At 25.2% G+C, this 27,681-nt stretch overlaps 2 protein-coding genes across 3 annotated transcripts in view; one reads left to right on the top strand and one right to left on the bottom strand.

Moving 5' to 3' along the window:
• Positions 1–407: 407 nt before the first annotated feature.
• On the bottom strand, positions 408–11,215 carry LOC114121623 (tRNA (uracil-5-)-methyltransferase homolog B-like). Of its 2 annotated transcripts, XM_027984033.2 has the most exons (11): positions 11,078–11,215; positions 6,573–6,812; positions 5,372–5,557; positions 5,155–5,304; positions 4,228–4,423; positions 3,875–4,002; positions 3,249–3,472; positions 2,980–3,036; positions 2,796–2,910; positions 1,651–1,843; positions 408–1,556 (listed from the first exon to the last, which is right to left on the bottom strand). In XM_027984033.2, the coding sequence occupies exons 2-11, from the start codon at positions 6,654–6,656 to the stop codon at positions 1,018–1,020; spliced, it is 1,872 nt and encodes a 623-aa protein (XP_027839834.2). In that variant the 5' UTR covers positions 6,657–6,812; positions 11,078–11,215; the 3' UTR covers positions 408–1,017. The 2 variants fall into 2 exon arrangements, with proteins under 2 accessions (XP_027839834.2, XP_027839833.2); XM_027984032.2 differs by having other exon boundaries at positions 2,796–3,036.
• The window catches only part of LOC114121622 (cytoplasmic dynein 2 heavy chain 1), a 28,848-nt gene continuing 12,365 nt past the window's right edge, over positions 11,199–27,681 (top strand). Inside the window, exons 1-47 of the mRNA XM_027984031.2 lie at positions 11,199–11,323; positions 11,392–11,540; positions 11,727–11,897; positions 12,054–12,186; positions 12,267–12,393; positions 12,483–12,840; positions 12,897–12,996; positions 13,072–13,223; positions 13,303–13,521; positions 13,633–13,802; positions 14,775–14,967; positions 15,051–15,278; positions 15,372–15,470; positions 15,546–15,676; positions 15,739–15,882; positions 15,983–16,192; positions 16,286–16,523; positions 16,585–16,934; positions 17,002–17,117; positions 17,183–17,337; positions 17,430–17,597; positions 17,688–17,846; positions 17,984–18,123; positions 18,201–18,423; positions 18,526–18,753; positions 19,345–19,536; positions 19,722–19,900; positions 19,985–20,123; positions 20,191–20,493; positions 21,021–21,244; positions 21,331–21,649; positions 21,727–21,834; positions 21,899–22,052; positions 23,832–24,039; positions 24,111–24,208; positions 24,277–24,455; positions 24,538–24,782; positions 24,878–24,983; positions 25,283–25,423; positions 25,542–25,684; positions 25,758–25,866; positions 25,958–26,077; positions 26,131–26,254; positions 26,655–26,765; positions 26,841–27,070; positions 27,160–27,382; positions 27,489–27,654. Coding sequence (XP_027839832.2) covers positions 11,284–11,323; positions 11,392–11,540; positions 11,727–11,897; positions 12,054–12,186; positions 12,267–12,393; positions 12,483–12,840; positions 12,897–12,996; positions 13,072–13,223; positions 13,303–13,521; positions 13,633–13,802; positions 14,775–14,967; positions 15,051–15,278; positions 15,372–15,470; positions 15,546–15,676; positions 15,739–15,882; positions 15,983–16,192; positions 16,286–16,523; positions 16,585–16,934; positions 17,002–17,117; positions 17,183–17,337; positions 17,430–17,597; positions 17,688–17,846; positions 17,984–18,123; positions 18,201–18,423; positions 18,526–18,753; positions 19,345–19,536; positions 19,722–19,900; positions 19,985–20,123; positions 20,191–20,493; positions 21,021–21,244; positions 21,331–21,649; positions 21,727–21,834; positions 21,899–22,052; positions 23,832–24,039; positions 24,111–24,208; positions 24,277–24,455; positions 24,538–24,782; positions 24,878–24,983; positions 25,283–25,423; positions 25,542–25,684; positions 25,758–25,866; positions 25,958–26,077; positions 26,131–26,254; positions 26,655–26,765; positions 26,841–27,070; positions 27,160–27,382; positions 27,489–27,654 — 8,222 coding nt within the window. The 5' untranslated portion in view covers positions 11,199–11,283. The remainder of the gene's footprint in view (positions 11,324–11,391; positions 11,541–11,726; positions 11,898–12,053; positions 12,187–12,266; positions 12,394–12,482; positions 12,841–12,896; positions 12,997–13,071; positions 13,224–13,302; positions 13,522–13,632; positions 13,803–14,774; positions 14,968–15,050; positions 15,279–15,371; positions 15,471–15,545; positions 15,677–15,738; positions 15,883–15,982; positions 16,193–16,285; positions 16,524–16,584; positions 16,935–17,001; positions 17,118–17,182; positions 17,338–17,429; positions 17,598–17,687; positions 17,847–17,983; positions 18,124–18,200; positions 18,424–18,525; positions 18,754–19,344; positions 19,537–19,721; positions 19,901–19,984; positions 20,124–20,190; positions 20,494–21,020; positions 21,245–21,330; positions 21,650–21,726; positions 21,835–21,898; positions 22,053–23,831; positions 24,040–24,110; positions 24,209–24,276; positions 24,456–24,537; positions 24,783–24,877; positions 24,984–25,282; positions 25,424–25,541; positions 25,685–25,757; positions 25,867–25,957; positions 26,078–26,130; positions 26,255–26,654; positions 26,766–26,840; positions 27,071–27,159; positions 27,383–27,488; positions 27,655–27,681) is intronic.

Here is a 27,681-nt window from a genome sequence, read left to right as displayed (position 1 = left end):
ATTTGATATAATATCTAAGTAGGTATTATTTTCTTTTCGTACTTATACGTAGGTTGTAGGTACTTATCCCTACAAGTATTGCTCCAAAAGAAATAAAAATAATATGAAGTGTAGTTAGTAATATTAAATTTTTTAATTCTTAAAATAGTAGAGTAAGTATACATTTAACAAATAAAAATACACGTATTGTACATAGGTATCTTTCTATTTTATTAATAAATTATAGCCTATAGGTATATCGATTGTATTTGTATAACTTACATATAATAACATCTTATATTATGCAGTAGGTATACATATAATATTCACAATATACATTGATACTACTTTCTAAGAATGTTAATTTCAATAAAATTATATTAAATAATTTAAAAGTAGGTATTGTTAACAAATGTAGGTACTAATACTATTTTTTTATGTAATGTATATTTATTATTTATACTAGAAATTAAAATAATAGTACTTATTGCAAGTATAGTAAGTAAACAGAAAATTAAAATATGTTCAATTTTATTTTGTACTTCATTAAAATGTATAACTTATAATAATTAATAATATACAAAATATTATGTGAATGTAGATAATATAGGTGAATATAGGTAATATTGTTTGTAGTATACAACATTGACTAGGTAGGTAGTAAAAAAGAAATAATAATACATGTCAAATTTATAATATAACAAAAATGCTATTGTAAAATATTAACTTAAGATTATTTATTAAATTTAAATAATTATTTTAAACTCTGTATTATATATATATATATATATTGTATACTTAATATATAATATATATTATAATGTATATTAATAGCTGTGAATTATATAATGTGCATTTGAGCATAATAATTTTTCCTCGATTTATAACCTAATTTATATTTTACCTAGAAAAAATTTAAAACGTATAGGTTATCATAGAAATACAATTGTAAAGGACTGGTTATTTTGTTTATGAACAATGTGTATGGAACTTTTAAAATTATAAATATATATTATATACTATTATAGTGTTTGGTAATTACTGATCAGAATTAGTAGAAGTGTTATTTTTAAATTTATCATCGTCATTAGCCGCGGTGGCACACTGAAGTCCTCTAGAATAGCCCATTTGAAACGCTTTCCTTTCCAATCCTTTGGCTAACCCTTCTTGATAAGCTCTTTCTTCGATTTTCTTGAGATAGTCCAACAATCCACCCACTCCGGATGTGGATGGTTGAATATTTGACGTAACTGTTTCCGATGTCCTTGGATTAAATTTTGTCCTAAATTGTCTGTTGTTATAGATTTTCGACGGTCTATCGTTTTTAGTTGACAATATGTCATCTACACAAAACCTCTTAAAGTGCAAAACCAGTTCTGACCTAAGTGTATGAGGGCACATATCTATAGGAACTATACGAAGTGGAAGAAATGGATCGGTATCTATTGGCTTTTGCCAATATCTAACTACAGAGGAAAAATCTAGCAGATTTTTCAATGGCAATTTGTGGTTAGAACAAACGTAAATTAAATTTATAGCTTCTTTAAATTTACGAAGAGTTCTGACCAATCCGGTACCTTTTTAAAAAATAACGTACATTTAGCGTTATAGTTCTTAATTATATATATTCATAGTAGTATTTATGTGATTCAAAGTATTTATTTCACTTACTGACTCCAGTTAAAGGCGGATCCATTATCACAGTTACGTTACACCCTTTCAGTTTGTTAAGAACGGAGTCCAAAATATCTTCCGTCCTACCAGCTATAAATTCGCAGTTGACAATTCCATTTATTTCTGCATTTCTTTTTGCGTCCATTATATTTGCTTTAATTAGCTCGATGCCCACGACTTGTTTACATTTCTATATAAGTAATTAAAAATAGGAAATTAATAGTTCTAAGTCCATTTTACTAATCACATACGACGTAATAAATAATAATGTTTAATTTAACTAATGGTACAATTAATATGAGTAAATATTTTTTTTTTTTTACTAATAATTGTTATTGTTTGTATCCAAAATAAAAATATTGTAGTTGATGCACAGACAAATTAAAGTAATGTATATTTATACATACATGTAAACGTATAAATTAAATATATAATTTTGTCAAAATATATTTTGCACCATTTCATCCAGTATATATATGTATTTTATTTTTGGTTCCATTGTGTGAACAATTTGTTGCATTAACCTTTCAAGTTTCAAGGATTAAAACATTTTTCAGTTACAACAAAAAAAAGTAAAATCGTTTGATGAAAAGTCGTTAATTTACGCTCTACGTTTAAAAACAAAGAATTTTTACTGCTCCATAAAGTAATAACAGGCAGAAAAATAAAAATAAAAACCACACACTATGTAACTTGTAAAATCATTAGGAACATTAATTTCAGAATCTAAAATATTGATAAATAATATAACAGAAAATTAATAGTTTTTGATTTATTGTAGTATTACCAGCTGTTAAAAGCTAAATATTTTTTTAAATAATAAATTATAAATATTGACCTATTTACATTATTTATGAAAATTCATAGTAGATACCTACACGAAATTTTAATTTTATATTCATTTAGAAAATGCTTGGAATTATAAATTATTTGGAATCTAAGTACTAAGTAGTGTACGGTAACTTTTACATATTTTAATGTTTCTTTAATATACATATATATAATTATAAAATATAATAAAATAAATAAATAAACACAAATCACATGATTTTTAAAAATCTTGGCATTGAATATAATATGTATAATTACTCACCTATAATTTAAAATAAGACAAAATAGTTAATCAACAATTAATAATATACCTTGGCTAATGTAAGAGCTAAGCATCCAGATCCACAGAACAAATCCAAAACTGTAGTATTTTCGTTCACATCGGCAAGATCAGCAACCACTTTGCACAATTCTTCGGCACCTAAACTGTTCAAACGAAAATATGTGGCTGGAGAGATTTCTAACGATAAGTTTAATAGCTTTTCTACAATGTACTTTTGTCCCCACAATAATTCAGCTTCGATTGTGGTACCGATACAATCAACCAAGGTCCTACACACACACACACACATACAATTATATATATATTAAACAATCGACATTGAAAACAAATGTTCAAATGTCAATAATTTACATTATTTTAAAAGCGTCATTAAGTACAAAACAGCAACATTTAATTGACAATTTAATCAATTTTACAATATGTATTTTGTAACTTTTACTATATTTAATATATAATATGTGTTAAATAAGTCTAAACTCACTTTTCTCCATGGACTTGAAAATATAACGACACTACGTTTTCGGTTATGTTTTTTTTAGACCATTCTGATATTGAACATTTAATGTTTGATAATTGATCGTTGTCCAGAAGATGCTGATTGATTACTATCGACACCATGACTTCTCCGTCTTCGTTCATACGAATTATCATATTGCGCCATATTCTCCAATCTTGAGAATTATTTTTCACAAAATCTTCGAATTTCTAAATTAATTACAATCTGACGTGAGAAAACTATCATATAGGTATATATAATAATAGGTACTTGTATAATTGTTGGCCGTTTATAATAAAAAGAAATGTTACGCCGTTAAACACAATAATATATTGTGATTGATTCAGAAAATATAGAAAAAGTCTTTTAATAAATTACTATATAAGATAGGTACATTGATAAAATATCAGTTTTAACAAATTTAAACAATAAACATATTATTTGAACTTTGAAGCGACCGAAAGCTGATGTAATTATATATCTGTTCGATATTATCATTTATCATCATATAATCGCAGTTCGAAAATTCAAAAATAACATAAAAAAAAAAATTGTTGAGTTAGTATATATAATATTTTATTTTGTCAATATTATTATTATTGCTACACTACCTTCGCTAACGTGATCATTGGCATCGGCAAATTTCTTAGACAATCCGGTGGACCGACATAGTGGATTCCGTCCATCGAATCTTTCACTCTCAGTCCGACGGCCACTGAATCGCTGTCGGGATTAATTCCTGTATACATTTTAAACCCAGTCCAGTGGGTATTACTGTATAATACAAACCCATTCCTTTGGGCTATAAATCGCGGGCTGCAGCTACAGTGTCCTGTCGGTCTGTTATGTACAAAGACCGACTTCATATAATAATAATTTAAATCAGACGCCCTCCCATTATTTTTCTTTCCGACTGTAGATCTTATTATTGCGCGCGTTTAATTAAACGGTTGTTCTTACTCACCCACGCTCCACTCGCATTTGTTGCGATATCGGTCGACTTTTTTCGACGGTATTATCGGCGACAGTTCGAACGCTAGATCGCTGTTCAGCTGACGTTTGCGCGCCGCGCACCATTCCGCGAGCGGTGGTTGTTTCCGTTGAATGATCGTCCCAAACCGTTGAAACAATATTCTCGCTTCTTCGCTTTTTTTTCTCAACTGTTTCGCACCGAATCGCCAATTAGTAACATAAAAACCGTTGTTCACGAAAATATAATTAAATTAAACATTCATTAGATAATATAATGTTATTATATATACGAGGTAATAAGTGCAATGGTACATGCCGATTACAATAAAATATTTTTAACATTATTGATTGAGATTAAAATGATTAAATGTATATAAATACAGGGTGATTCATCAAGTAACCTCATCCCCTTTTTATTTTACGATTCAGTATAGTTGTACTGAAAATCTGATTATTTAGTTTTTTTAAATACACATATAAAAATTATATTTTTAGTTTTTTAAGATATTTTGTATTCCTTAAGGAGCGTTATAAGAAGATTCACACTCGTGTTTTTTAAACATTTTACAACTAAGAAATTATACTTGTTTTAATTTTTATTTTGATATGACAAAATTTTCAAAAAAATTATCTGCTAAATAACTTAATGTAGAAGAGATGATTTTCATTTAAAAAATAGAAGTTTGTATTATTACAAGAGACAAAATACCCGTTATATTAAAATTTCGAAAATTTCAAATATGATTTTTAAATATATTTGAAAATTACAAAAATCATTGGGGGTGTGTATACTTGATGAATCACCCTGTATAATGAATATATCACTATTATATCACGGGTTATATTTTAAAATCATTATTCACTATATAAAGTTATAAGCTCGTATTAATAATCGCATTTGTAATTAGTTTGTACACACTTGTTCTTCGTATTCGATACTATGATAAGGAATTGTAGACATCAAAACTTGTTCACTAAGTGGAATATCGAGTCTTGGTCTTTTAGCTACATGGTTTCCTTCGACGTATGTTAAATTTAAGTTGTTTTTAGGCGTGTCGGCCGTAACTAACTAAGTAAATAATAAATATAAATTGATTTTCTGTATTAATAATCAACATTTTTGATAAAATACTAACTGTGCTGATTAAAGAACGTCCTTTCCAGTTATATTTTTTTAATAGTCTTAAAGCAACCGCTTGTTCGGATTCTGTTGGAAATGTGAGGTATAGCCATGCGTTACCCTTTTTACTGTATCTCGCGTGTATGCAATTTAGTCTCAACTCCTCATTAATCATTTTTAAAAATTCTTGTAGCAATGGATCCTAGAAAAAATAAATTATTCATAATGTTAAATTTTTTATATGTGAATATTTAGTATGATGAAGATTTATATTCATTTGTTAAAGAAATTATATTAAATCAGAGGTACTTAATAACTCGGATTATACTTAAAATAAGTCACTTACTATAATTATAATAAGAATATATTTTTAAGTATATCCAGTTTATAGTACCTATCTTATGTTAAAGTTTTAATGTTATTGTAGTTATTAAAACAATTGATTTCTGTCTAATTGTAAAATGGTAGTTATGTATAATTTTTAATGTTTAACCAAATTAATAATAATTGTTTCACTTAATTTGATTTTGAATTAAGTCATATTTTCAAATAACGTTTTGTCAATAATATTTTTGATAGTGATAATAATTGATTTTTTTGTATAAAAATTAATATATAGATTAAGCGATGAATTTTTATTTAGTTAACATTCTATGAGAGAAGTTCTAACTTGTTAATTGTGTAGTACAGTGGAACTTAGTTAAATACTTAAATTAAAAGCTCCAACATTGTGCCTGGTATTTATAACTAATCAAAATTTTATGGTAAGATAGAAATGATCTTGACATAATGACATCTAATCGTTGTTGTACATATCATTGCTAACTGAGCTTTTATAATTTTGTATGAAAAAAAACTAAAATGGTTGAACTTTAAATACATATACCTACAAGATTCACCACAGACCATATATTAAAGAACATTGGTTAATAAATAATAATATATGCGCATTTATTAAAATGAATTTACAATGATTTATTGAAAATAGATGTAAATACGTATACATGTATTTTATAATTATAATAAACATTAGTAAAAATAATTACCAAAAGTTTATCAAAACGGTGCGTTTATAAAGTAATATAATTTTTTAATTAATTACAATAATTTATAATGGAAGTTTAATTGCTCTAAAATAATCGTTCCAATGCAATAATACTTATTAAATATAAAACACCTATCTGTTATAAATAAATAAAATAAAATAAATTACTCACCAATAACGAATAAAATCTAGGGAGACCGCTAACTTTTATTTTATACCGCAATTTATCGGAATTCACAGGTGTAGCGACATTCATTTTAAATTTTTAAATTACTTATTTATGAACTAATCGTCGAAGGTACAATGCACAAGTATATCGTTTACTATTTCCGTCAGTAGTGTTCCATGTATCGTAGCGGAATGATTAATAAATTATATCATTTCTTTGTTGGAATAATAGACTCTATGACCCCTGTATTGATAAAAACATAACAAAAATGTTTAATAAGAAAGATAAGATAGAGAATAGAGATGTTTAGGTAGTTAATTTTGTTGGTAATTCTTATTTAAAATAAAGGTGAATTATGAACAATTTTATGTAAACGTTATAAAAAAACATAAATGCAATACACACAAGTGTATACAGTTTTATGAAGTAGGAATACAATTAATGCTTAACAACTAAAATTAATAGTCTTGACCTTAGTTTTAACATTTTACACATGGGAAATAATTTAAAACTGCAGTTTTTATAATAATTTGTTTACTATAGATATTACAGTTGTATTATTTATATTATTAATGCTAGTACATTTATTGTTTATAATTTTATATACTCAACAGTTGTTTTTTTTTTTTTTTTTGATAAATGAAAACTATGAGTTACGTTGTAATAGAGTTAGAATTAGATACCTACATTAAAATTTATTGCCAAGCAGTTGTTAGTTGTTAATAAATAAAAATCTATTATATATGGATAAAAATTGTATTTTAATTATTTGTACCATCTAAAAAAATAAAAACGCATTAAGCTTGTAATAATTTTTAGTTCGTTATAAAGTCAAATAATAATTTAAGATGAAATTGTTATCATATTTTGGTAAATACTAAATAATAATAGCAGGAACGTAGTCAAATATTTACCATTTCAATATCATTAAAATTGAACTGTTAAAAAAAAATGTCTGTAATTTTACAAATTTTATATTTTCAAGATTTAATAAAAGTCAAAAAAATGATAATATGTAAAATTTTTAAGTTGAATGAATGGCTCAAACACTTTCCAAAGCAACATATTTATAAAAACTTTTAAATGTTTCTATTTTAAAAATGTTATAAATGTATAAATGTGTGATTGTGTGAGTGTATTGGCTACATTTTATTAAAAACTACATTTGAAATAAGTACTTCTTCCTTAAATCGATTAAAAATGAATTCAAGAAAGTACAATAGACATAAAATATCCGGAATAAAGTCTATATTATGTATATTATCCATCTAAAATCATTAATCATGTATATTGTTTATAATTTTATAATATTATTATAAATATTACAGCCATGAGTATAGGGTTTATAGTATAAAAATTGTTTCTCAAAAACATGTAGTTAGAATAATTGTAAATGAAATGTACTTTAATTGCGCGGTAGACAAAGAAACGTGGAACCTTAATAGTTGCTCTAAATATTATCAAAGGTCAAAAAGTGTTTCCCGTGTGTAGGTTTTATTTATTTATGAAGCTAAAATTGAAGTGCAATATGTAATATATTATTAAATCTTATAATTTGAATTCTATAATACTGTCAATAGGTACTTATAAAAATTAGTTTGTAGGCATTATTTTTGGTAGGTATCGAAATTTTCAAGTCATACAAAATATATAAAATATTAGGTCCCTATCTGCTTATTTCTTTGTTGTTAATATATTGTGTTGAAAATTTATTATAGTAGGTAAATCTAATAATAATATTAAGTAGTGTACTTCATATAAAAATTAAATTAGTTGTGTAAAATATTCATTTTTATTAAATATTAGAAATTCTAAAAGCTTTAATTGGATTCAAACTTTATTAATGAAGTTTCGTGTTTTCGCTGCTACTCGTTAGCGTAATTTATAATCCCTAATTTAGCATACTTCCTTAAAAAAACAATTAAGTCATTTTAATACACCATAAAAGTTTAAATGAGGTACACATTATATATCATATTTACATAATAATTGTTACAGCGGCTAAATTAAATTATATTAGTTAATTATTTTTACAGTTTTAATTTATCATGATAAGGTTTGTGTGATTGTATGTATTAGATACATATTTTTCTGAAACACAACAATTTCACAGAATTTAAGAATACAAGTAAAACTATGATTTAATTCTGTTTATCAATAATTATTAATGCAAATTTCGCTCCATACTGCAACGTTAGAGAAAACATGTTTTTTCTTTTAAATTAGCAAATAATGATTTAAAAAGTTTTGTTTTTGTCAAATAATTCATGATGGAATTGATTATGGAATGTATCAATTATTAAGTATGAAATTTAATGTTATTAATTGTTTGACAGGCATACCTTAAATATATATTTAAATATATAGGTACATTACCTATACATAATTACACTGTTAATTTTTCGATTTAATATCATAGGTACTTATTTGAAACACGATATTTAAACTACCAAAATATTTTAACTATAAAACAAGAAATAGGTAAATAAAATAAATAATTACCTAACATTTTTCTTCAAACTTTAATAACATACTTTTATATTACATCTAAATGGTACAAGGATACCTTTTCATAGAAATACTAATAGTCTATTAGTATATGACATTGTTTTAATGTTTTAAAGTTTAACTACTGTTAGAGCCTTTATTACGTTTGTTATTAGCAAGCTAGCAAGCATAGTATTTCATTAGTATTGAGGTATGACCTAGACGCGGGTCAAAGGTTTTAATACGTATTAATTCAATAACTGATGGGGACATTATTTTGGAGTACAAAGGATATGTTTTTTATTTTACATAAACAGTGGTCATAAAACTATCATAATAATAAGACTGCCACCGCTTATTAAAATTAAATATACAAATATTTTCTTTTAATAGTTATTATAATAACCCATAAATCAAGAGATAAATAAGTATTTTATATTTATGGGATAGTATAGTAATAAGTAATAGGTACCTAACTAATAAATGATAACCTATATTAAAAATAGTGTAGTAATTCAAATACTATGTAGATAAAAATATAAAATACATTATACAAAAATCATATTACGCGGTTAGACTCATTAACGTAATCGTTCGTAAGATTAAAAAATTAAATAATATATACATGATTAGATAAGAAATAATGTGTTATATACTTAGGTATATGTATACATGCATCATTGATATATATTATTGCAGACTATTAAGTATTAACTTTAACAATTTTACAAAACGTTCTTATACGCAATGACAGCACTAATATTTTTACCAGTGAGACAAGACAATTAATTTCAGTTGCACTACCTACCCACAATATTTTATTTACCCCCATATGACATAACATGATTTCACGATAAATGTATTCAACTGTATTCATCAAATTCATATTACTATACTTTAATAAAATTATTATTTTTTTATAATCAAATAAATTAACTACTAAAAATTAAATAATGAATGTATTAAATAGATTTAATAGGTTTTAACTAATAAAATTCATTATATTACCCATGTTTGTCTTTTGAAACAGTAAAAGTAATTTAATTTTTAAATTTTTAAGGTGATTTCTTAATAGACTTTAATTTTTCACAAAATATTTATAGTAGTATTTTTTTAGATACCTTAGGTCAATTGTAAACAATTTGGAGTATTTTTGGGTTAGGTTAGGTTTATGAATTATAAACATTTAAAATTATTTGCTTCTTTTTCGATTTATGTGTGATAAAATAAGTTGATGAGAAAAAATCTAGAATGTAGGTAATACTAGAGTTCCTTTATAAATTATTCTTAAATAAGCAATTTAAAATTAAGCAAAATGCTTACGTGTTACGTACAGTTTTTTTTATATTATTTATACTTTCTTTTATTGTATATTATAAATAAAGTTGTAAGTCTATTTATGTTAATTAACAATAAATCCCTAATTTAATACAATTTTTATAAAATTAATAATTTAAATCATAATATATATATACATACTTCAAATACTCAGAGCAGGTCTCGGAAATAGGGAGGCTAATTTTCTTTTCCCATTATAACACTGTTGTATATAGTAAATTTATTTTACTTCTCAATAATTATTATTTTTTAAATATTTTGTTGTTTTTTCAATATTTCTATATTTCAAATTTTGTTAGAAATTCTACTTTTTTTTTCAATAATATTACTGTACGAAAATTCATGGTATTTTAAATTCAAATTTCAATTGTTAAAACTTAAAATATAATTATTTTTACGTTAAAATTTTGATGAATTTATCAAAAATTAAGCTGTAAATCTTATAATAGAAAAAAAACATGACTGTTGTTTTTGATATTTTTTTAATTGTGATAGTAATACACACATCGAATAAAAATCAAAAATTTATTTACCTATAAGCTTAGAAACAAAATTTGTTTTTTTAAAAACAGGTCAACGTAAAACTTACAATTTTGTAAAAATAATACATTTATCACTTTGTTAAAAATCTAAAATTATTATTATTCATCTAATCATAATATAATATTCGTTTCATTATTTACCCTAAAGTATGTTTTCCGCGACTCCACGTGACGTTGTATGTGGTTGTTATATTGCTGCCATGGTAATTACATTAACAACAAACTTCATGCATGCTATTATAGTAGGATAGTAGTCAGTAGATAACATATATGTTTTTGATCATATACCTGTAATGTATAAAGAATTATTACAGATGTAACAAATTTAAATAAAATATTTTTTCAACATGTCAGACTTTCGGCAAGACTTTATTATAAAAACAGCAGGTATATTATTATATTTATAATAGTGTATTTTAACTAAATAGATACAAATAAAAATTGTTAATTTACAGGAAACTATTTTGGGTTTGATATGCTTGATAAAAATACTATTTTAAAATCCGGTATCGAGCATTTAAATTCTTTTTTGAACTCTCCTAATTGTTGCACATTATACATAAAAAATACAGACACTGAAACACTTGAAGCAAACGAGAAAATCGTGAGTAAAAATAATGAATACATTCAATAGTTGTAGTAATTTATAATATACCAGGGTATATAGAAAATAACAACATAACATATATTACACAAAATTATTTAATTTTTTAGATTTTATGAATAATGATATATTATTAGGTGTATAGATACCTATAATATTAATCATAATTTTATTTGTTGGTTTTAGGTTTTTCAAAAAGATCAGAATAACAAAGTAATAGTATTTTATAAAACACGGCCTGAAAGTATAACAGAAAATAATTTACACTCCATTATATGTGTGTATTCCATGTTAGATTCTCCAACAGAAGCACTCTATCATAGTTTGCATTACATATACACTCCTTCACTTTTAAAAGTAATTAATATCAATAAGTATTAAGTTGTATAATAATATAGACGGTAACGTTTTAACGTTGTAACGTAAATTTAATTAGATATTCTTATAAATATGAGTAGAAAAATAATTCTTTACGTACATAATTATTATTATTTGTAATAATCATTCATATAGGATACCAAATCAGAAATAAAACTCGACCCAAAACTACAATGCCTTATATCAGACCTCGAAATGGGTTTAAAAACTACTATTTTAAAGTCGTCGATTCATCAGTCAAATACTTCAATAGAATCACACTTAGGAGGTAAGCATCGTACAACTATATAGGTAAATTATATAAATTGCCACGAGAAATATTGCAATAGTTTTTCGAATTCTTCATAGCTATTCTAGACATTGAGGACGAAGCTGATTATTGGCGTGTTGTAAAAAAAAATACAAGTAATAAAGAAGAATCAATCGCAGCGGAAAAAATATGTTCATTATTTTTACCTGTAACAAAACAATTAAAGTATCTATTATTTTTTATTATAATTAAATAATATTTTACAAACATAATAATATTACATTCCGTAAATTCACTATAACTTTTTATTTTAGAGAATCGTCAATTCAGGACTTAGAAGAATGCTTAGAAAATATACACAATTGTCTAGATGACATATGGAAAATTGAAGAAATTAAATATCCCCAACCGAGAATGGAACACATATTTGAAGTTATCGGAAACGGTATAATAAAACTTATTCAACAAACTACAAGTGATATGAATATATGGACTGGAGATCATAATGAAAATATCGATGTATTAAAAATGTGTTTGAAAACATGTAATAAATGGATTAAAACATGTGAACAGTTGACTATGTTATATTGGCCTAATTACACTTATCATAAATGGATTGGTCCAAAATTTTTGCCGGAAAACTTGATCACATTTTCTAATCATATTAAAGAAGTTAGTCTTAAACATAAATAAGAGTAACATTGTTTTAATTAAATATATTTTTTTAGATAATATCAATATTAAGCGTGAATAACCAAATGATAAAATTATTGACTGCATACGAACAAGAAAAATTAAGAACATCGGAAAATTTAAAATCGTTTATCGGTAAAAATTAAAACTATATTTTAATGCTTTTAAAGTGTATAGACTTTAAAATAATTAATATTATTGTATACTTAGAATTCAATGATGTGAGTCAGTTGAATACTTATACAAGAGAAAAATGGGAAGCTGCTGTCGAAAAATTTGAACAGAAATTACAACCAGCCGAAGACTTAATTGCTGGGAAACTTCGAAATTTGATTAATCGTAAAAAATCAAACACAGTAGAAGTAATAAAAAACAATTATTGTTATATTTTTTATTTATTTATTTTTAACTATCAGAACATTATTATTCATTTTAAAATAGCTAATTCATGAATTCATTCACTACCAAGAAATAATAGAAAGACCAAAAATGTATGTTCAACTTAAAGGAGAGTTGGAAAATTTTTTGAATTGTCTAAAACAAATTATCAATGCAATGGGAGATAATGTCGACGGAGAACAAAAAATAAATGTACTAGAATTAGCTGGTTTAGAACCGATTGTACGAAATTTATACTCATTAAAACAGCAGGAAGCTAAGGTTAGGATACTCTAATTTCTAATAAGTCATGAAAATCATGTTGAAAAATTCGTCACCATTTGATAAATATATTTTGTATTTTGTTTATTAATGCTAATATATTTATTTCAGTTAAATGATATTGAAAAAGTAAGCGACCGTATACTAACAAATTTAAATGGTTATCAACAACTGAAAGATACATTAACAGTTCAGAAGAAAACGATTAACAATATGATTACAGAGACCTATGGTAATTGGGTAAAAGACAGAAGATCTGCAGTCATTAATAAAAGTTTTAGGTATACCTATTAAAAAATTGTAAACAATATTTATCATATCTATGTAAATAATTTAATTATTATAAGCGTATCACTAAAAACAAATAGCTACATTTTTAACGGCAAAACTTATGAAAACAATGTTATTATAATAAAAATATAAAGTTGTAAATAACAACCATATGAACCATCAACGTTAACTTTAATCCTAGATATAAATTGTATTGATAATTTTTTTCGAATAACTATAAATTATGTATATGGTTTACAAGAGTAGGAGGTATAAGTGTGTAAAACATTCACGGACTTTTTAAAACGAAAAAAAATATTATTTAATTAATAACCAACGCGAATGTTGAATATAGTTGTATGTATTTTTCACATACGATATTAATTGAGTGATATAGTTTATACATATAAAAAATAAAGATAATATACCTAAAAAAAATGTTATTATAGTTTATACAATTATACTAGATATTAGAAGTTGTAAAAAAAAATACCTAAAAATAATATCTCATAAAAAAAAAAATATTATGATAAAGAAAAAATTAATATTCTTATCTTGTATAAATATTCTGTTTAATAATTATTTTGGATAAATATTTTTACAAAAACGAGAAGAAATTAGGAAAACTAAAGTTAAGCTTGACAGAAACGAATTACTTATCTAGAAAGTTCGGTACACTATGTACAATGTACATAAAGGTATTGACGTATTCACCGCAATATTTTTTTTTTATTAATGAAATTTCATATTGCCCACGATGTATTGGACACACACAAAGTATATTAATAATTGAAACATATAAAACATAGTCAATAGGTATAGAACATCTTTGGTAAATTACTCATGTATTTATATGTATATAATATATATATATTAAGTTAGTATAAATAACTATAATAAATAATAATGAATATGACAAGTTGAACAACAAATATTAATAATTGATACATAAATATAATTTTACATTTACCTTTTATTTAAAGGTTAAATTCTGACGATCCTGTGATTTATTTTCAATCAAATAAACTTATGAAAGTTAATTTTAATCCTGATATAGAATTACTAATTAGAGAGGTGAAAATGTTAAAAATTCTTGGCTATGTTATTCCGACAGAAATAGAAAAAGTGTCGGATATGGGGAGCAAATTTATACGACAAGCAAAATCTCTCGAACAAGTATGAAACTTAAATATTTTTACAACAATGTTTTGGTGTATTATTAGTTCAAAATAACTAGAGAAATTTTTTACGTACTTTAGATAGCTTCGTTTCATAATACAATAGGAGATCGAATGATTTCATCACAAAGGCCTATGATGTTGTCGTCAGCAATTGAGTTGTTAAATCTTGTCAAACAGCAACAACGAGTGACATGGACAGATATCCACTCTGTTGATGTGTATATACTCGAAATGCGAAAACTAATGGAGAAAATATCTCTTGAAAATCAAACATTAGCTAATTACCACCAATCCATATCCAATAAGGTAAACTAAATAATTTAATGTAAATAAAACTTGATATATTATTATATTTATATAAAATAAAATATATTTTATGTCACTTATAACATATTTTAGATTATAAATCTAATGAGCATAGATATATTGCAAGAGCAACACCAATGGAAGACCGAATTAAAAAGTATCAAAGACATTGTAAGACAAGTCGAAGAAAAAGTAATATATAACATATCTATATTTATATTTTATTACATAAATATACCTGAGTAATATCTCTCGTTTTTCTAAAAGTTCTCAAACTGCGAAGCGTGGAAAACACACTTGGATTTTCAAATATACAAAGCTTTAAATCATAGATATCAAATAGGACTAGAAGCTTTAAACCAACATTTGCCAGATTTTAGAATAGAAATTGTTTACAGGTATAATATGGATGTAAAACATTTTAATTAAAAATAGTTCAATACATTTTAAATTTTATTAGGCAAAGACAGTTAAAGTTTAACCCTCCAATAGAAGAAATAAGAATGAAGTATTTTTCTCAGCTAAAAAAATTTATATCAGTACCAATTAGTTTTCGTGGTATAGTGGATTCGTCTGTTTCAATATTTGCACCCATGGTAGATCGGTATGTAAAAAAATTACTATATTTTTATATTATACCTACAACCTACATTTATTTTATATACTTAATCGTTTTAATAATATATAATTGTTATTTGTATAAGTAATGCTACGAAATTCACTAAGTTGTTCTTGAGAGCTGAAAAGTTATTTGAAAGATTAGAAAATATTTTAAAAGAATGGGAAAATAGAGTTTCACTAGGATCAATAGACATGGAGAAAATGATTCAAGAAAATATTAAGACTGCACAGGATTGGGAAAATAATTTTAGATCCTCAAAATCGTGGGGTCAACAGATAGCTAAATTCAACTGGTGAATTTTACATTTAATATATTATATAAAAAAAATAATCTGTACAATAATTAATGTAAAATTAATTGTTCATTTAATTATTTAACATTGTAGCGCTGAGTTGAATGTCGAGTGCTTTATTGTTAGCACTGCAGCTGTGCGATTAGAATTGGAAACACATAATCGTCGTTATTGGGATACAATGTCTACTCTACTGCATTCGTCGATTTTATTTGACATTGCTAGGTTGAAAAAATTTATCGAAGAATCTGTCGAAATTCTTCAACAACAAACTTCGTCAGCAAAACAAGTGAACAATAACCATAAAAAAATAATTGAATCATCATATGAAGTAAAATTTTTATTAAAATATTTGCCATGAAATGTGAACTGATAACATTTTTTTTTTTTAGATGAATCTTGTAGTATCAGAAATTATAAAAAAACAAAAGGTCTTATCAAATTGGACAAATGAAAAAATAGATAAAATGAACCAGGCTTTATCCAGTTGGGAAAACTTCAAAAATATGCTGGAAAATCATCAGATGATTATGAAACAGCAGATAGATACAATGAAAAGTAATTTAACTGCAGAAATTCAAAACATTTTAAATATGCTGGATGCATTTCATTCAAAATGGCAACAATACAAACCAAAAGGTTTTGAAGATGAAAATAACTCAAAATTTAAAAAAGTTGTTGAATTTTTAAAAAATAGTCGCGCCGAATGGAATACGTTAAAGGAAAAGAAAGAAAAAATAATGTATGATTATTGAACAATTTAACTATATAACTTCTATGTAATTAAAAAAAACTTTTTTGGTGTATAGAAATGACTGTAAAGATGCTTATATTGATATACCAGACTTTAGTTCATATGATTCAATCGAAAATGATTTGCAGCAGTTGGAAAACATATGGGGCCTTTATGATGAATTTAATTTAGGTTAAACATATTTCTATAATATAAAATTGAGTATACTAAAAAATATTGGTAAAAATTAATTTTAGATTTGCAAGAAATTGGACAAGAAAAGTGGATTGAATTTCGTAGTAAAGCTTATAAAAAATGTATGGATTTTATTTTAAAATGGCAAGAGAAACTTAAAGAAATGACTACATCTCCGTTAACAATTAAAATATACAATGAATTAGAAACATTAAAAGTAATTATTATAACCATATATGGGTGTATGGTTAATTTAACACATGAATTAATAATATTGTTACGTGTATTGTAAAAATATGTTGATTTTAGGCCTTTTCTCTTTGTATAAAATATGTTCAGGGAGAAACCTTTACAGAAAAACATTGGATCGAAATGTTTTCAATAATTGGAATTCCATATAAACATATTGAACAACTGAAATTTGAAGATTTTATTTTAGTAAAAGATAAAATCAAAGAAAAATTAATTAGTTTACAGGTAAAAAAAAAAATGCGTGATATAATCAAGATTTTTAAAAATGTAAATAATATATATAATAAATAATACATATATTAAATGTATTTGAAGGAATTAAATACTAAAGCAACTAATGAAATTACAATCAGACAAGCACTATCTGAATTAGATATGTGGGAATTTGAAACACATTTCTTTACTTTAAATTATGTTGACTCTAAAGGCCAAACTATTAGGATCATCAACGATTTTAAAACAATATTCAGCTCGGTAAGATAAATGTCTCTACGTTAAAAAAAAAACAAATGCAATTTTTTGTCTTAACACATGATTTTACATTAATACACAAAATAAAATGTACATATTTTTATAAAATAACCAAAATATTATGAGTTTTATTTGAATAGATCGGAGAGAAACTATGTTTATTACAGTCGATTAAAAATACTTCAAATGACGAACAATTTATAGATAAGTCTAATGTATGGGAAAGTAGATTAATGGAGCTTGATGCGCACTTAAGACAATTTTCTCATGTACAAAGAAAGTGAGTCTTTCGATGAGTTTAGATTAAAATACTATTCATTGTTAATAATTACTAATAAGCATCGTTAATTTTGATAGGTGGCTATACTTAGATCCAATATTTGGAAGTGGTACACTGAAAATCGACAAAGAAGTAAAATTAAGATTTGATAGGGTGGATAGAGATTTTAAATATATATTACAGCAATCTTTAGATTCAAAAATTTTACAGTTTTTGAAAATAAACAATATAAAACATTTGTTAGAATCCATGCTTAATTTGTTAGCAACAACGAAAAAGAGTTTAAACGATTTTCTTGAGGTAAACGAATATGTACTTATTTACTCAAATAATTTCTAAATTACTTGTTATGCTACTATTCAATAATGATAATAAGTTTTTATTTATTCTTACAATATAAAGGATAAACGAAAGAGTTTTCCAAGATTTTACTTTCTCAGCGATGAAGATCTATTAGAAATGATTGGACAAACAAAAAAGGTATCTGTAGTACAGGCCCACCTTAAAAAACTATTTAGTGGTGTACGAAACGTACAGTTTAATTCATCAGGGAACATAATAGCAATAGAATCACCTCAAAATGAAATAGTAAACCTTGACAAGCCGGTACAAGTTTCTAATCAAATCGAGGTATTTATTTTTATTTCTATTAAACTTTTATATCATACCATAGGTCAGAAGTTCCCAACCTTTTTTGACTTATGGCCCCCTTAATCATTTTCTAAAAATCCGGAGGCACCCTAACGAATACTTCGGTTCTATTTACCAATGCATATGTATAAAAAAAATAGTAAAATGTAGGTATATAGGTAGTATATACACATATTATATTTTATAAAACAAATGTTTACATTGAAAATTAATTATATATTTTAATTTTTAATTGTTATGACATAAATAATTTAATAAAAAATATATTTCATATAATTTCATGGAACCCTAAATTAAGTTCGGGGCACGCCGGTTGGGAATCTCTGTCATAGGTACTATATTTAAATAAGCAAATGCTTGAACGGTTAAAGTATTTATAAAAAATTTTAAGTGTTGAATGATATTATTTAAATCTTAATGTAATTATTTTAATTTAAAACGTTTAAATTAATTTGTCACTTTAATTTATATTTAACTGAAAAAAAATATATTAAAACTAATTTATTCAGTATAAAATAATTTTTAAAACTTAATTAAGTTATTAAAGTCATAATATAATTGATTTTACAGGAATGGCTCAAATTGCTTGTTCAAGAAATAACTAATACATTGAAAATATGTTTTATGAACTGTCTAAAAGAGCCAGATCCTTTGAAATATCCATCACAGATTTTATGTATGGTAAATGAAGTGCTCTTCAGTTCAAGATGCGAAGACGCTATAAAAAAACAACAATTACAACAATTACAAAAGTCTCTAAAAGTAACCGAATTATGTTTTAATTATATAATTTATAAATTAAATAAACCCATTTGAGTATTACTATTATTTTAACATAATGAAGATCAATAGTAGTTACTAATACAAACTATAATCACTAAAACTGTTCATCAATATTTTTATTATTTTTCAAATTGTCGAAACCAATATATTTTTTACTATTTTAGAATCAACTAGATACTTATACAACATTAAATGTCGAAAGTTCTGTAAGGGGAGAAAATGTGCTACATTTAAAAATAAAAAGCCTAATTTTAGACACAATTCATCATATAAGTGTAGTAGACGAACTTATTAACTCGCGAGTATCGTCTATCCACGATTGGGAATGGCAAAAAAGAATAAGGTTTGAATCTAACGTGTATTGCCTAATATTTTATAATAGATTATGAAATAAAACAAATCAATCAATATTATATTTATTTTACAGATTTTATTCACATTCTGGCGGTGAAATAAGCATTAGAATGGTGGATTCGGAATTTACGTATTCGTATGAATACCAAGGGATATCGCCTAAATTGGTTCACACGCCACTCACGGATAACTGTTATCTAACACTCACTCAAGTATATATTATATTTAAATATTATCGGTTATAGATTTCATGAATATTAATGTATTTATTATGATCAGGCAATGAACATGGGATTTGGAGGAAATCCATATGGACCGGCTGGTACCGGAAAAACAGAATCGATCAAAGCGCTCGGTTATCTATTTGGCCGTCAAGTATTGGTTTTTAACTGTGACGAAGGCATAGATATCAAATCTTTAACCCGAATATTAATTGGTTTGGCAAGATGTGGAGCTTGGGGATGCTTTGACGAATTTAATCGTCTAGAAGATTCCACACTATCAATGATCTCAACAAGAATACACCCAATACAAGAAGCGATAAAAAACAAAGAAACTAACTTCGTATTGGAAAACCAAAAGGTTTGAAATTTAAGTTCTCGAAATATAATTTCTTATGTAAACTCGATCAAAGAAATTGTTTGATGTGACTCCTTAAAATTGTAAAAATTTAATTTAATTTTCAAAAACTTATTTTTTAATTTAAATTATAATAAATTATTATTATTAGTTTATCGCATACAATCTACAGGTGCAAACATACGCAGGTATTATTGTTAGAGTCAACACTTGCCCAAACACATATGATTCTTGTTCTATAAAATTAGAAATTAAAATTATATATATATTTTTTAAAATTATTTGATAATCAATTTCTGAGAATGTTTTGTAAAATATTTTTAATGAATAAGACAATTTATTATCTATTTAACATTGTTTTTCGACAATCACAATCACAATATACTATTATAATATATATTATAAGTTTAAACATATAAAACATAAGTTTTCTACTAAATCGAGGATGGTAGTTAGGTTATATATTTGCGTAAAATTTAGAAAATGATTCACCATAATTTGTCTAATGATTTAAAAATAATATATTTCAGATTGATTTGAATTTGAACGCGGGAATATTTGTAACATTAAATCCAGCTGGACAAGGTTATGGTGGTAGAAATAAATTACCCGACAATCTTAAGCAACTTTTCAGACCTGTAATTATGAGCAAACCAGATCAAACTTTAATAGCTAACGTAACACTTCATGCCGAAGGATTTAAACACCCGCAAATGATAGCTAAAAAACTTGTAGAAACGTTTGATTCTGCCAAGTAAAATTTTATTAAATTAATAAAATATAATAGTTTAAGCTAACCATAAATTATAATGTATTTAATAACAAAATCAATTCCGTTAGGCAATTGCTAAGTAATCAACAACATTATGATTGGGGTCTTAGAGCTATGAAGACAGTAATTGGTTTTTGCGGTACAATCTTAAAGGCTTCGGCAGTGACTTTAAACTCGCTTTCAGAAGAATGTTCAGTAGCCGTACAAGCGTTGGAATTGAACACAATTTCAAAGCTAACGTTTGACGACAGTGTATTATTTAAATCACTGATTTCAAACATATTTCCTGAAGTTAAAGTATCAAACAGCACTCAAATATATGATACATTGACTCAGAAAATACGAAAAGCAGCAGAGGAAATGGAATTACAAATTAATCCAAGACAAGTAAATCATTAGTTCAAATCCTTTTTACGAAATCTAAGTGTGTTAAAAGACTTAAATGTACATTTTAATTTATTAAGGAACAAAAATGTATTGAACTTTATGAACAGTTACAACAACGTATGGGAGTAGTGGTAATGGGTCCACCGTCGACCGGAAAAACAACAATAATTCAATTATTGTCACGAGTAATGGCATTTAAAAACGTTGTTGATTTTCGAATAGACTTAAGTAAGTTTTGGCATTTTTCAGGCCTTAACCACTAACAACAATATAAAAATACATAAAATAAACCCAAAAGCTCAATCACGATCGCAGCTATTAGGAAAAGTAGATTTGGATACACGTCAGTGGATTGATGGCATAATCAGCAAAGCTGCTCAACAAGCATACTCAGAGAATCCCGGTAAAAAAAAATCGTTTATTTATGTGTCATTGAAATAATAATTAAAATAACTAAAAATTATTGATAGTTCTTTAGTTTTAAACGAATTAGTCTAGATCAAAACAATTGAAATATAAGAAAATATATAAATTAGAAAATTATTTTCTTAAAAGTAATCTTAATTTTTACCTTTTTTTTGCTATGATGAATGTATTAAATTTAAATTCAATGATAGGTATCATTGTATACGAAAAACTGTTCTGAACGGAAATATATATTCTAATAGGTGATGAAAAAGGTGGTTTATGTTTTAATGGCCTGAATACACCAAAATTTAAGTTATTTTATAATTATTGTAAGGCAAACTTATGGAAAATCTTGTATTAAATTTTCAACTCTTAGCTACTTATACAACATTTTTTATAAATATTAACTAAAAAATAATTCGCAAGTATTCATGATTTCGACGGATTTTTGACAAAATTTGAACTTCAAACGCTAATAAAAAAAATTGTGCCTAAGTATTCTTATTTCAATATTTCTTATAATTTTTTAATTACTATAAGACCAACTTATAAGGAACTTTGTATTAAATTTTTAAGTATTTTGACTTAGCCAAAAAATGTAATCGATATTTTTTATAAAAAAACCCATAGAATGTCATGCCTAAATGTTGTTGTTTAATAATCATTATTATTGTTATTCATTTAATGACGTTATAATATTATTGTATAATATATTTTCCGGGTGTAAGAATAATGATATTAATGTGAGAAAAAAATTATTTTTATTTATCTATAAGACGTATATTTATGAGAATTTATAAACACCTTAAATTACTATTATTTAGCTTAGATATAAAGTATAGTAGCATTTTATAATAGAAATAACTATAATAAGACAAAGAAACAATCCCAAAATTTGCAAACAACTATCCACGAGAGCGGAGCTCAAAAAAAGCCAAAATATTTTGATAATTTAACCTTGTATTTATAACACTAATATAAACATTTGGTGAAAATTGTAAGTATTTACAGTGATTCGTTTTTGAGTTACAACCATATAAAAAAATAATTTTGTAGAAAATTGTGTAAAAATTCCCGTTTTTCTGTCACTTTTTTTTTGTTTTTTTCGATTTTTTTTTAAGTGTTAAAAAATTCTTATTTTTGATTTATAATGCACCAAGGATATTGCCTTTTCTATTGGAAACCACCCCCGAAGTTTGAAATTGAAGCTTTATTTCGACAAATTATACTATACACAGACACAAAAAAAACACACATCATTGTATCAATACATTCATCACTTCCTTCAGAATCTGAAATATCTTTTGGTTGAATATTTAAGTCTCATAAAAAAAAATAGTGCTCAAATAATGGTCAACAAATTATTTAGATACATTTCCTAATATTTTTCAGTTATATAAGTGTGCACCAAGTTTATGAGAGTCACTAACTTTAAATATAACTGATAATAGTGCTTAAAATACTGATAATTTATGTAATAGATGACTGATGAACTTTAAAATTATATTTTTGTAGGTATATGTCAATACCTACTAAATTATAAGTCTTATAAAATAACTCCACAAAAATTTCACCAAAAATTTACAAAATTATATTAATCTACAATAATTTAGTCCAAAATCCAAATGTTTTTTCTATCAGATATTATACATACAATAACTATACAATGGTGGTTATATAATAAAACCATCACATGCAATTAATATTATTATAAACTTTATTTTTATTATTATATACTTTATTTATTCATTTTAATTTAAATTATTATTTATAGATATTATTTCTTGGATAATATTTGATGGAGATGTAGATCCCGAATGGATAGAATCGCTAAATTCAGTCTTAGATGATAATAGATTATTGACATTACCTTCTGGTTGGAGAATTCAATTTGGAAACAATATAAATTTTATTTTTGAAACTCATTCTCTTAGACATGCATCTCCTGCGACTGTATCGAGAATGGGTATAATTCTTCTTAGGTAATAAAATTAAAATATAATTAACATTTCTAAAAATAAAATCATTGTATTAATTTTTACCTTTACTACAGTGAAGAAGACACTAGTATAAAAAATGTAATCGATTCTTGGACTCATACATTTCCCAATAGTAATATTGTAAAAGATTATGAACTTCAATTATATAAAGGTAAAATAAACAACTTTAAAATTGTTCTATAAATAATGAACTTGTAAATCTTATGAAATATTTTAAAGCTGTGAAATGGCTGGAAATTAACGGACAATTTGTTTGTCCATGTTCGATGATTTCAACAGTAAAAAATGTCTTACATCTTTTAACCGATGTTAAATCAAAATCCCACTTCATAATTTGTCTAATTAACGGATTAGGAGCTAATTTGATTGCATCAAATAGAGATAAATTTACAAAAATGGTAAAAAAATATATAATAAAAATACAAAGTAATATCATACTACTCACTGTATAAAAATAAGATGTTTAATATTTAAAAAAAGGTTTTTGAGATGTTTGAAGAGTATGTGTCGGAGGTAAATGACGTGAAATATTATTGCTATAACGAAATAAGAGATAATGTAGAAGCTTACAATTTACTAAATACAGAAAACTCAAATCTATTTGGAAACAAAATCGGTGATTTAATTGAAACACCAAGAATAGCAAATGCTTCTGATATCTTAATCAAATGGATACAACAAAGCAAATCAATTTTTGTTGTTGGGCCACCGGCATCGGGTAAAAGGTATATTATAATATTCGATATTACATTGTATAATATTAATATTATAATCATTAAGATTGTATCACAAAGTACAACATAAAGTTTTTATTTTACAGTAAAGTTATTTTTAAATGTACCAATCTTTTAAGAGGAATTGAATGCGTCACAATTCATTGTAGTGCTCAAACGTCACCTGAGCAGATTTTATTAAAAATGTCACAGGTATTAATTAACTATGTAAAATTACATAAATTGATAATTGCACTCATAAATTAATTTACAAGAGTGTGCAGCAATTGTCATCTTGGCCCCCCACACATTTAAATATGTTACAGATTTATAGAAAATATTTTATTTTATTAAATGTTTGTATTGCCATGAATAAATAACATAAAAATATTTTAAAGGAAAGTTAATCTATCTTTATTTTTTTTAAGTTAATTTTAACAGCCAAAATTCAACTATAAATTTATTTATTTATTAATATTTATTTAACGATCATGTATCTTATTGTTTTCAAGGTATGTGTAGTAGTTTCTAACAATAAAGGTAGAGTTTATCGACCAAAAAATTCGGAACGATTAATATTGCACCTCAAAAATTTAAATCATGTCAAACCAGATAAATGGGGTTCTATTCATCTAGCTGCATTTATACAACAAGTGAGAGTAATATTTATAATAATAGTAATTACTTTTATAAAATATAGTGTTTTAAAAATAAAATTTATTACGTTCTGTTTGACCATTTATTTATACATAAAAATGAAATATGTTTTAGTTAATTTTTTTTGGAGGATTTTATGAGCCTGCTACATTGGAGTGGATGGGAATTGACTCTAATATTGTAATAATTAATAGTTTAACTTCAATAGATGGAATTAACCCAAGGCTTGTATCGGCTAGTAACATTTTACACATCGAGTAAATCAAAAATATATTAAACATATTATTTATTAAAAAATAATATATTTTCAAATGTTAAAATAATTTATAGAACACCACAAAAACATGAACTTCAAAAGATTTGCTCAGAATACTTGAGCACTGTGATAGATGACAAATCAGAAATAATTACAAATGCAATCGTAGATTTATTAGTAAAGGTATTTTTATGTCAGTATCGGATCGATAACTGTAACACTTAAGTTAATTCAATTTTTAAATATTAACATTGTATATTAATAATCATTCTAGACTAGAGAAACACTTACATCAGTACAGACGCCTCATTATATATTTACAAATCATATTTTAGTTGAATTATGCAAAAATCTAAGTCGATACCAATTTAACGATGAAAACAATGCAGCTCAAGTAAAAAAAAAAAATTATTTATCCCTACAATATTAATAAAAACCATATTTTAGGTTTTGTTTTTCGAAGCAAACCGCATTTTTAATGATCGACTAGTGACGTATGAAGATAAATCGAAATTCGAAGGACTAATTCAAAAGATTTATGTAGATCTTCGTTTAAAATACAAATACGAAGGTGATTTTATAGTATTACATAATAGTTTAATACCTATTAAATTATAAATATCATGTTATTATTTTATCATGAACCACCACTTATTATTTCATATTTATTTAATTTTTTTGAATGATAATTGAGTGGAGTAGTTAACAACATTCCGCGGAGTATCCCTAATACCGTTTAAAAATTGTATTTAAATACCGACTAATTTTAATATTTTTGAAAATAATTAATGATACGAAGTTAAATCACTTAAGAACAAAATATAGTATCGTATACTATACTATTATAATTATGAATACATAAATAATTTATTTCTATGTAATATACTATTATACTAATATGTACAATTAGATGTTTGTGAAATACTATTCGATCGTCTCGTAAATATAATAAATTAGTATATTATTTTTAGATGTTGTTTATATATGCGAAAGAAAAATCGATCCAAAACAAATTGGTTTACTTTCAAAACTTAACATAGAAGAATGGAAAAAAATAATTGAAAAATGTATTATTACAAATGGTATTTTAAATCTAAATAATTTGTCTATAATGTAGTTTTAATTGAATAATGCTTACGTTTTTAAATTTAACTCAGAAACCACGAATCAGGAGGTTGAGTTGAACACAGAATTACTATATCTTATTACAGCCTATTGTGAAAGGATTTTGACAAAGCCTAGTGGGTGTATGTTATTGGTAGGACGCTTGGGAATAGGACGAAACTTGGCTGTAAGAATCGTAGCATCCAGACATAATGCTACAGTTGTATATCCTAAAATACGACCAATTTTTAATTTAAATTCATTTAGAAACGACCTAAAAACGGTAGGTATTACATATTCATAAAAATATTTTATGTTATGAATATTGCTCACATAAAAAATAAAATATGATCTATTTTAAATTTTAATTAGATAATGCAGACGTGTGGAATAGACAACGAAGAGGTTTATTATGTTGTCGAGGAACATCACTTTGTAAACAATGAAGTACTGGATATCGTAAGTTGTTTAATAGTGTCTGGTGAAGTGATGGGGCTCTATCAAAATGAAGAATTAGAATCGCTGTGTGCCCCTCTCAAAGATCAAATGTCTCAACAAAATTTCGATGGAACATCGACTAATTTTTTTACACAAAGTATGTCAATATAAATAGTACCTACATTATAATATTGATCATCTATAAGCTGTGCTAATTTAAGGTCAAATATGAAATTTATTGCATTTAACTTGCTTAATTTTAGGAGTTAAAAATAATTTACACGTAGTGATGATTTTGGATTCGGAAAGTGAATTTTTCAACAACTGTTTAGAAAACAGCCCGGCAGTGCTAGATCACAGTCACATCTTATGGCTTAATAGATGGGATGACAAAACTATGGAAATAATACCAGAACTGATTTTCAAAAAGTTGTTACTGAAACCTTACAATAAATT

The sequence above is a fragment of the Aphis gossypii genome, chromosome 1 (genome assembly GCF_020184175.1).
Source record: "Aphis gossypii isolate Hap1 chromosome 1, ASM2018417v2, whole genome shotgun sequence".
NCBI lineage: Eukaryota > Metazoa > Arthropoda > Insecta > Hemiptera > Aphididae > Aphis > Aphis gossypii.
This window is presented reverse-complemented; position numbering and strand designations above follow the sequence as displayed.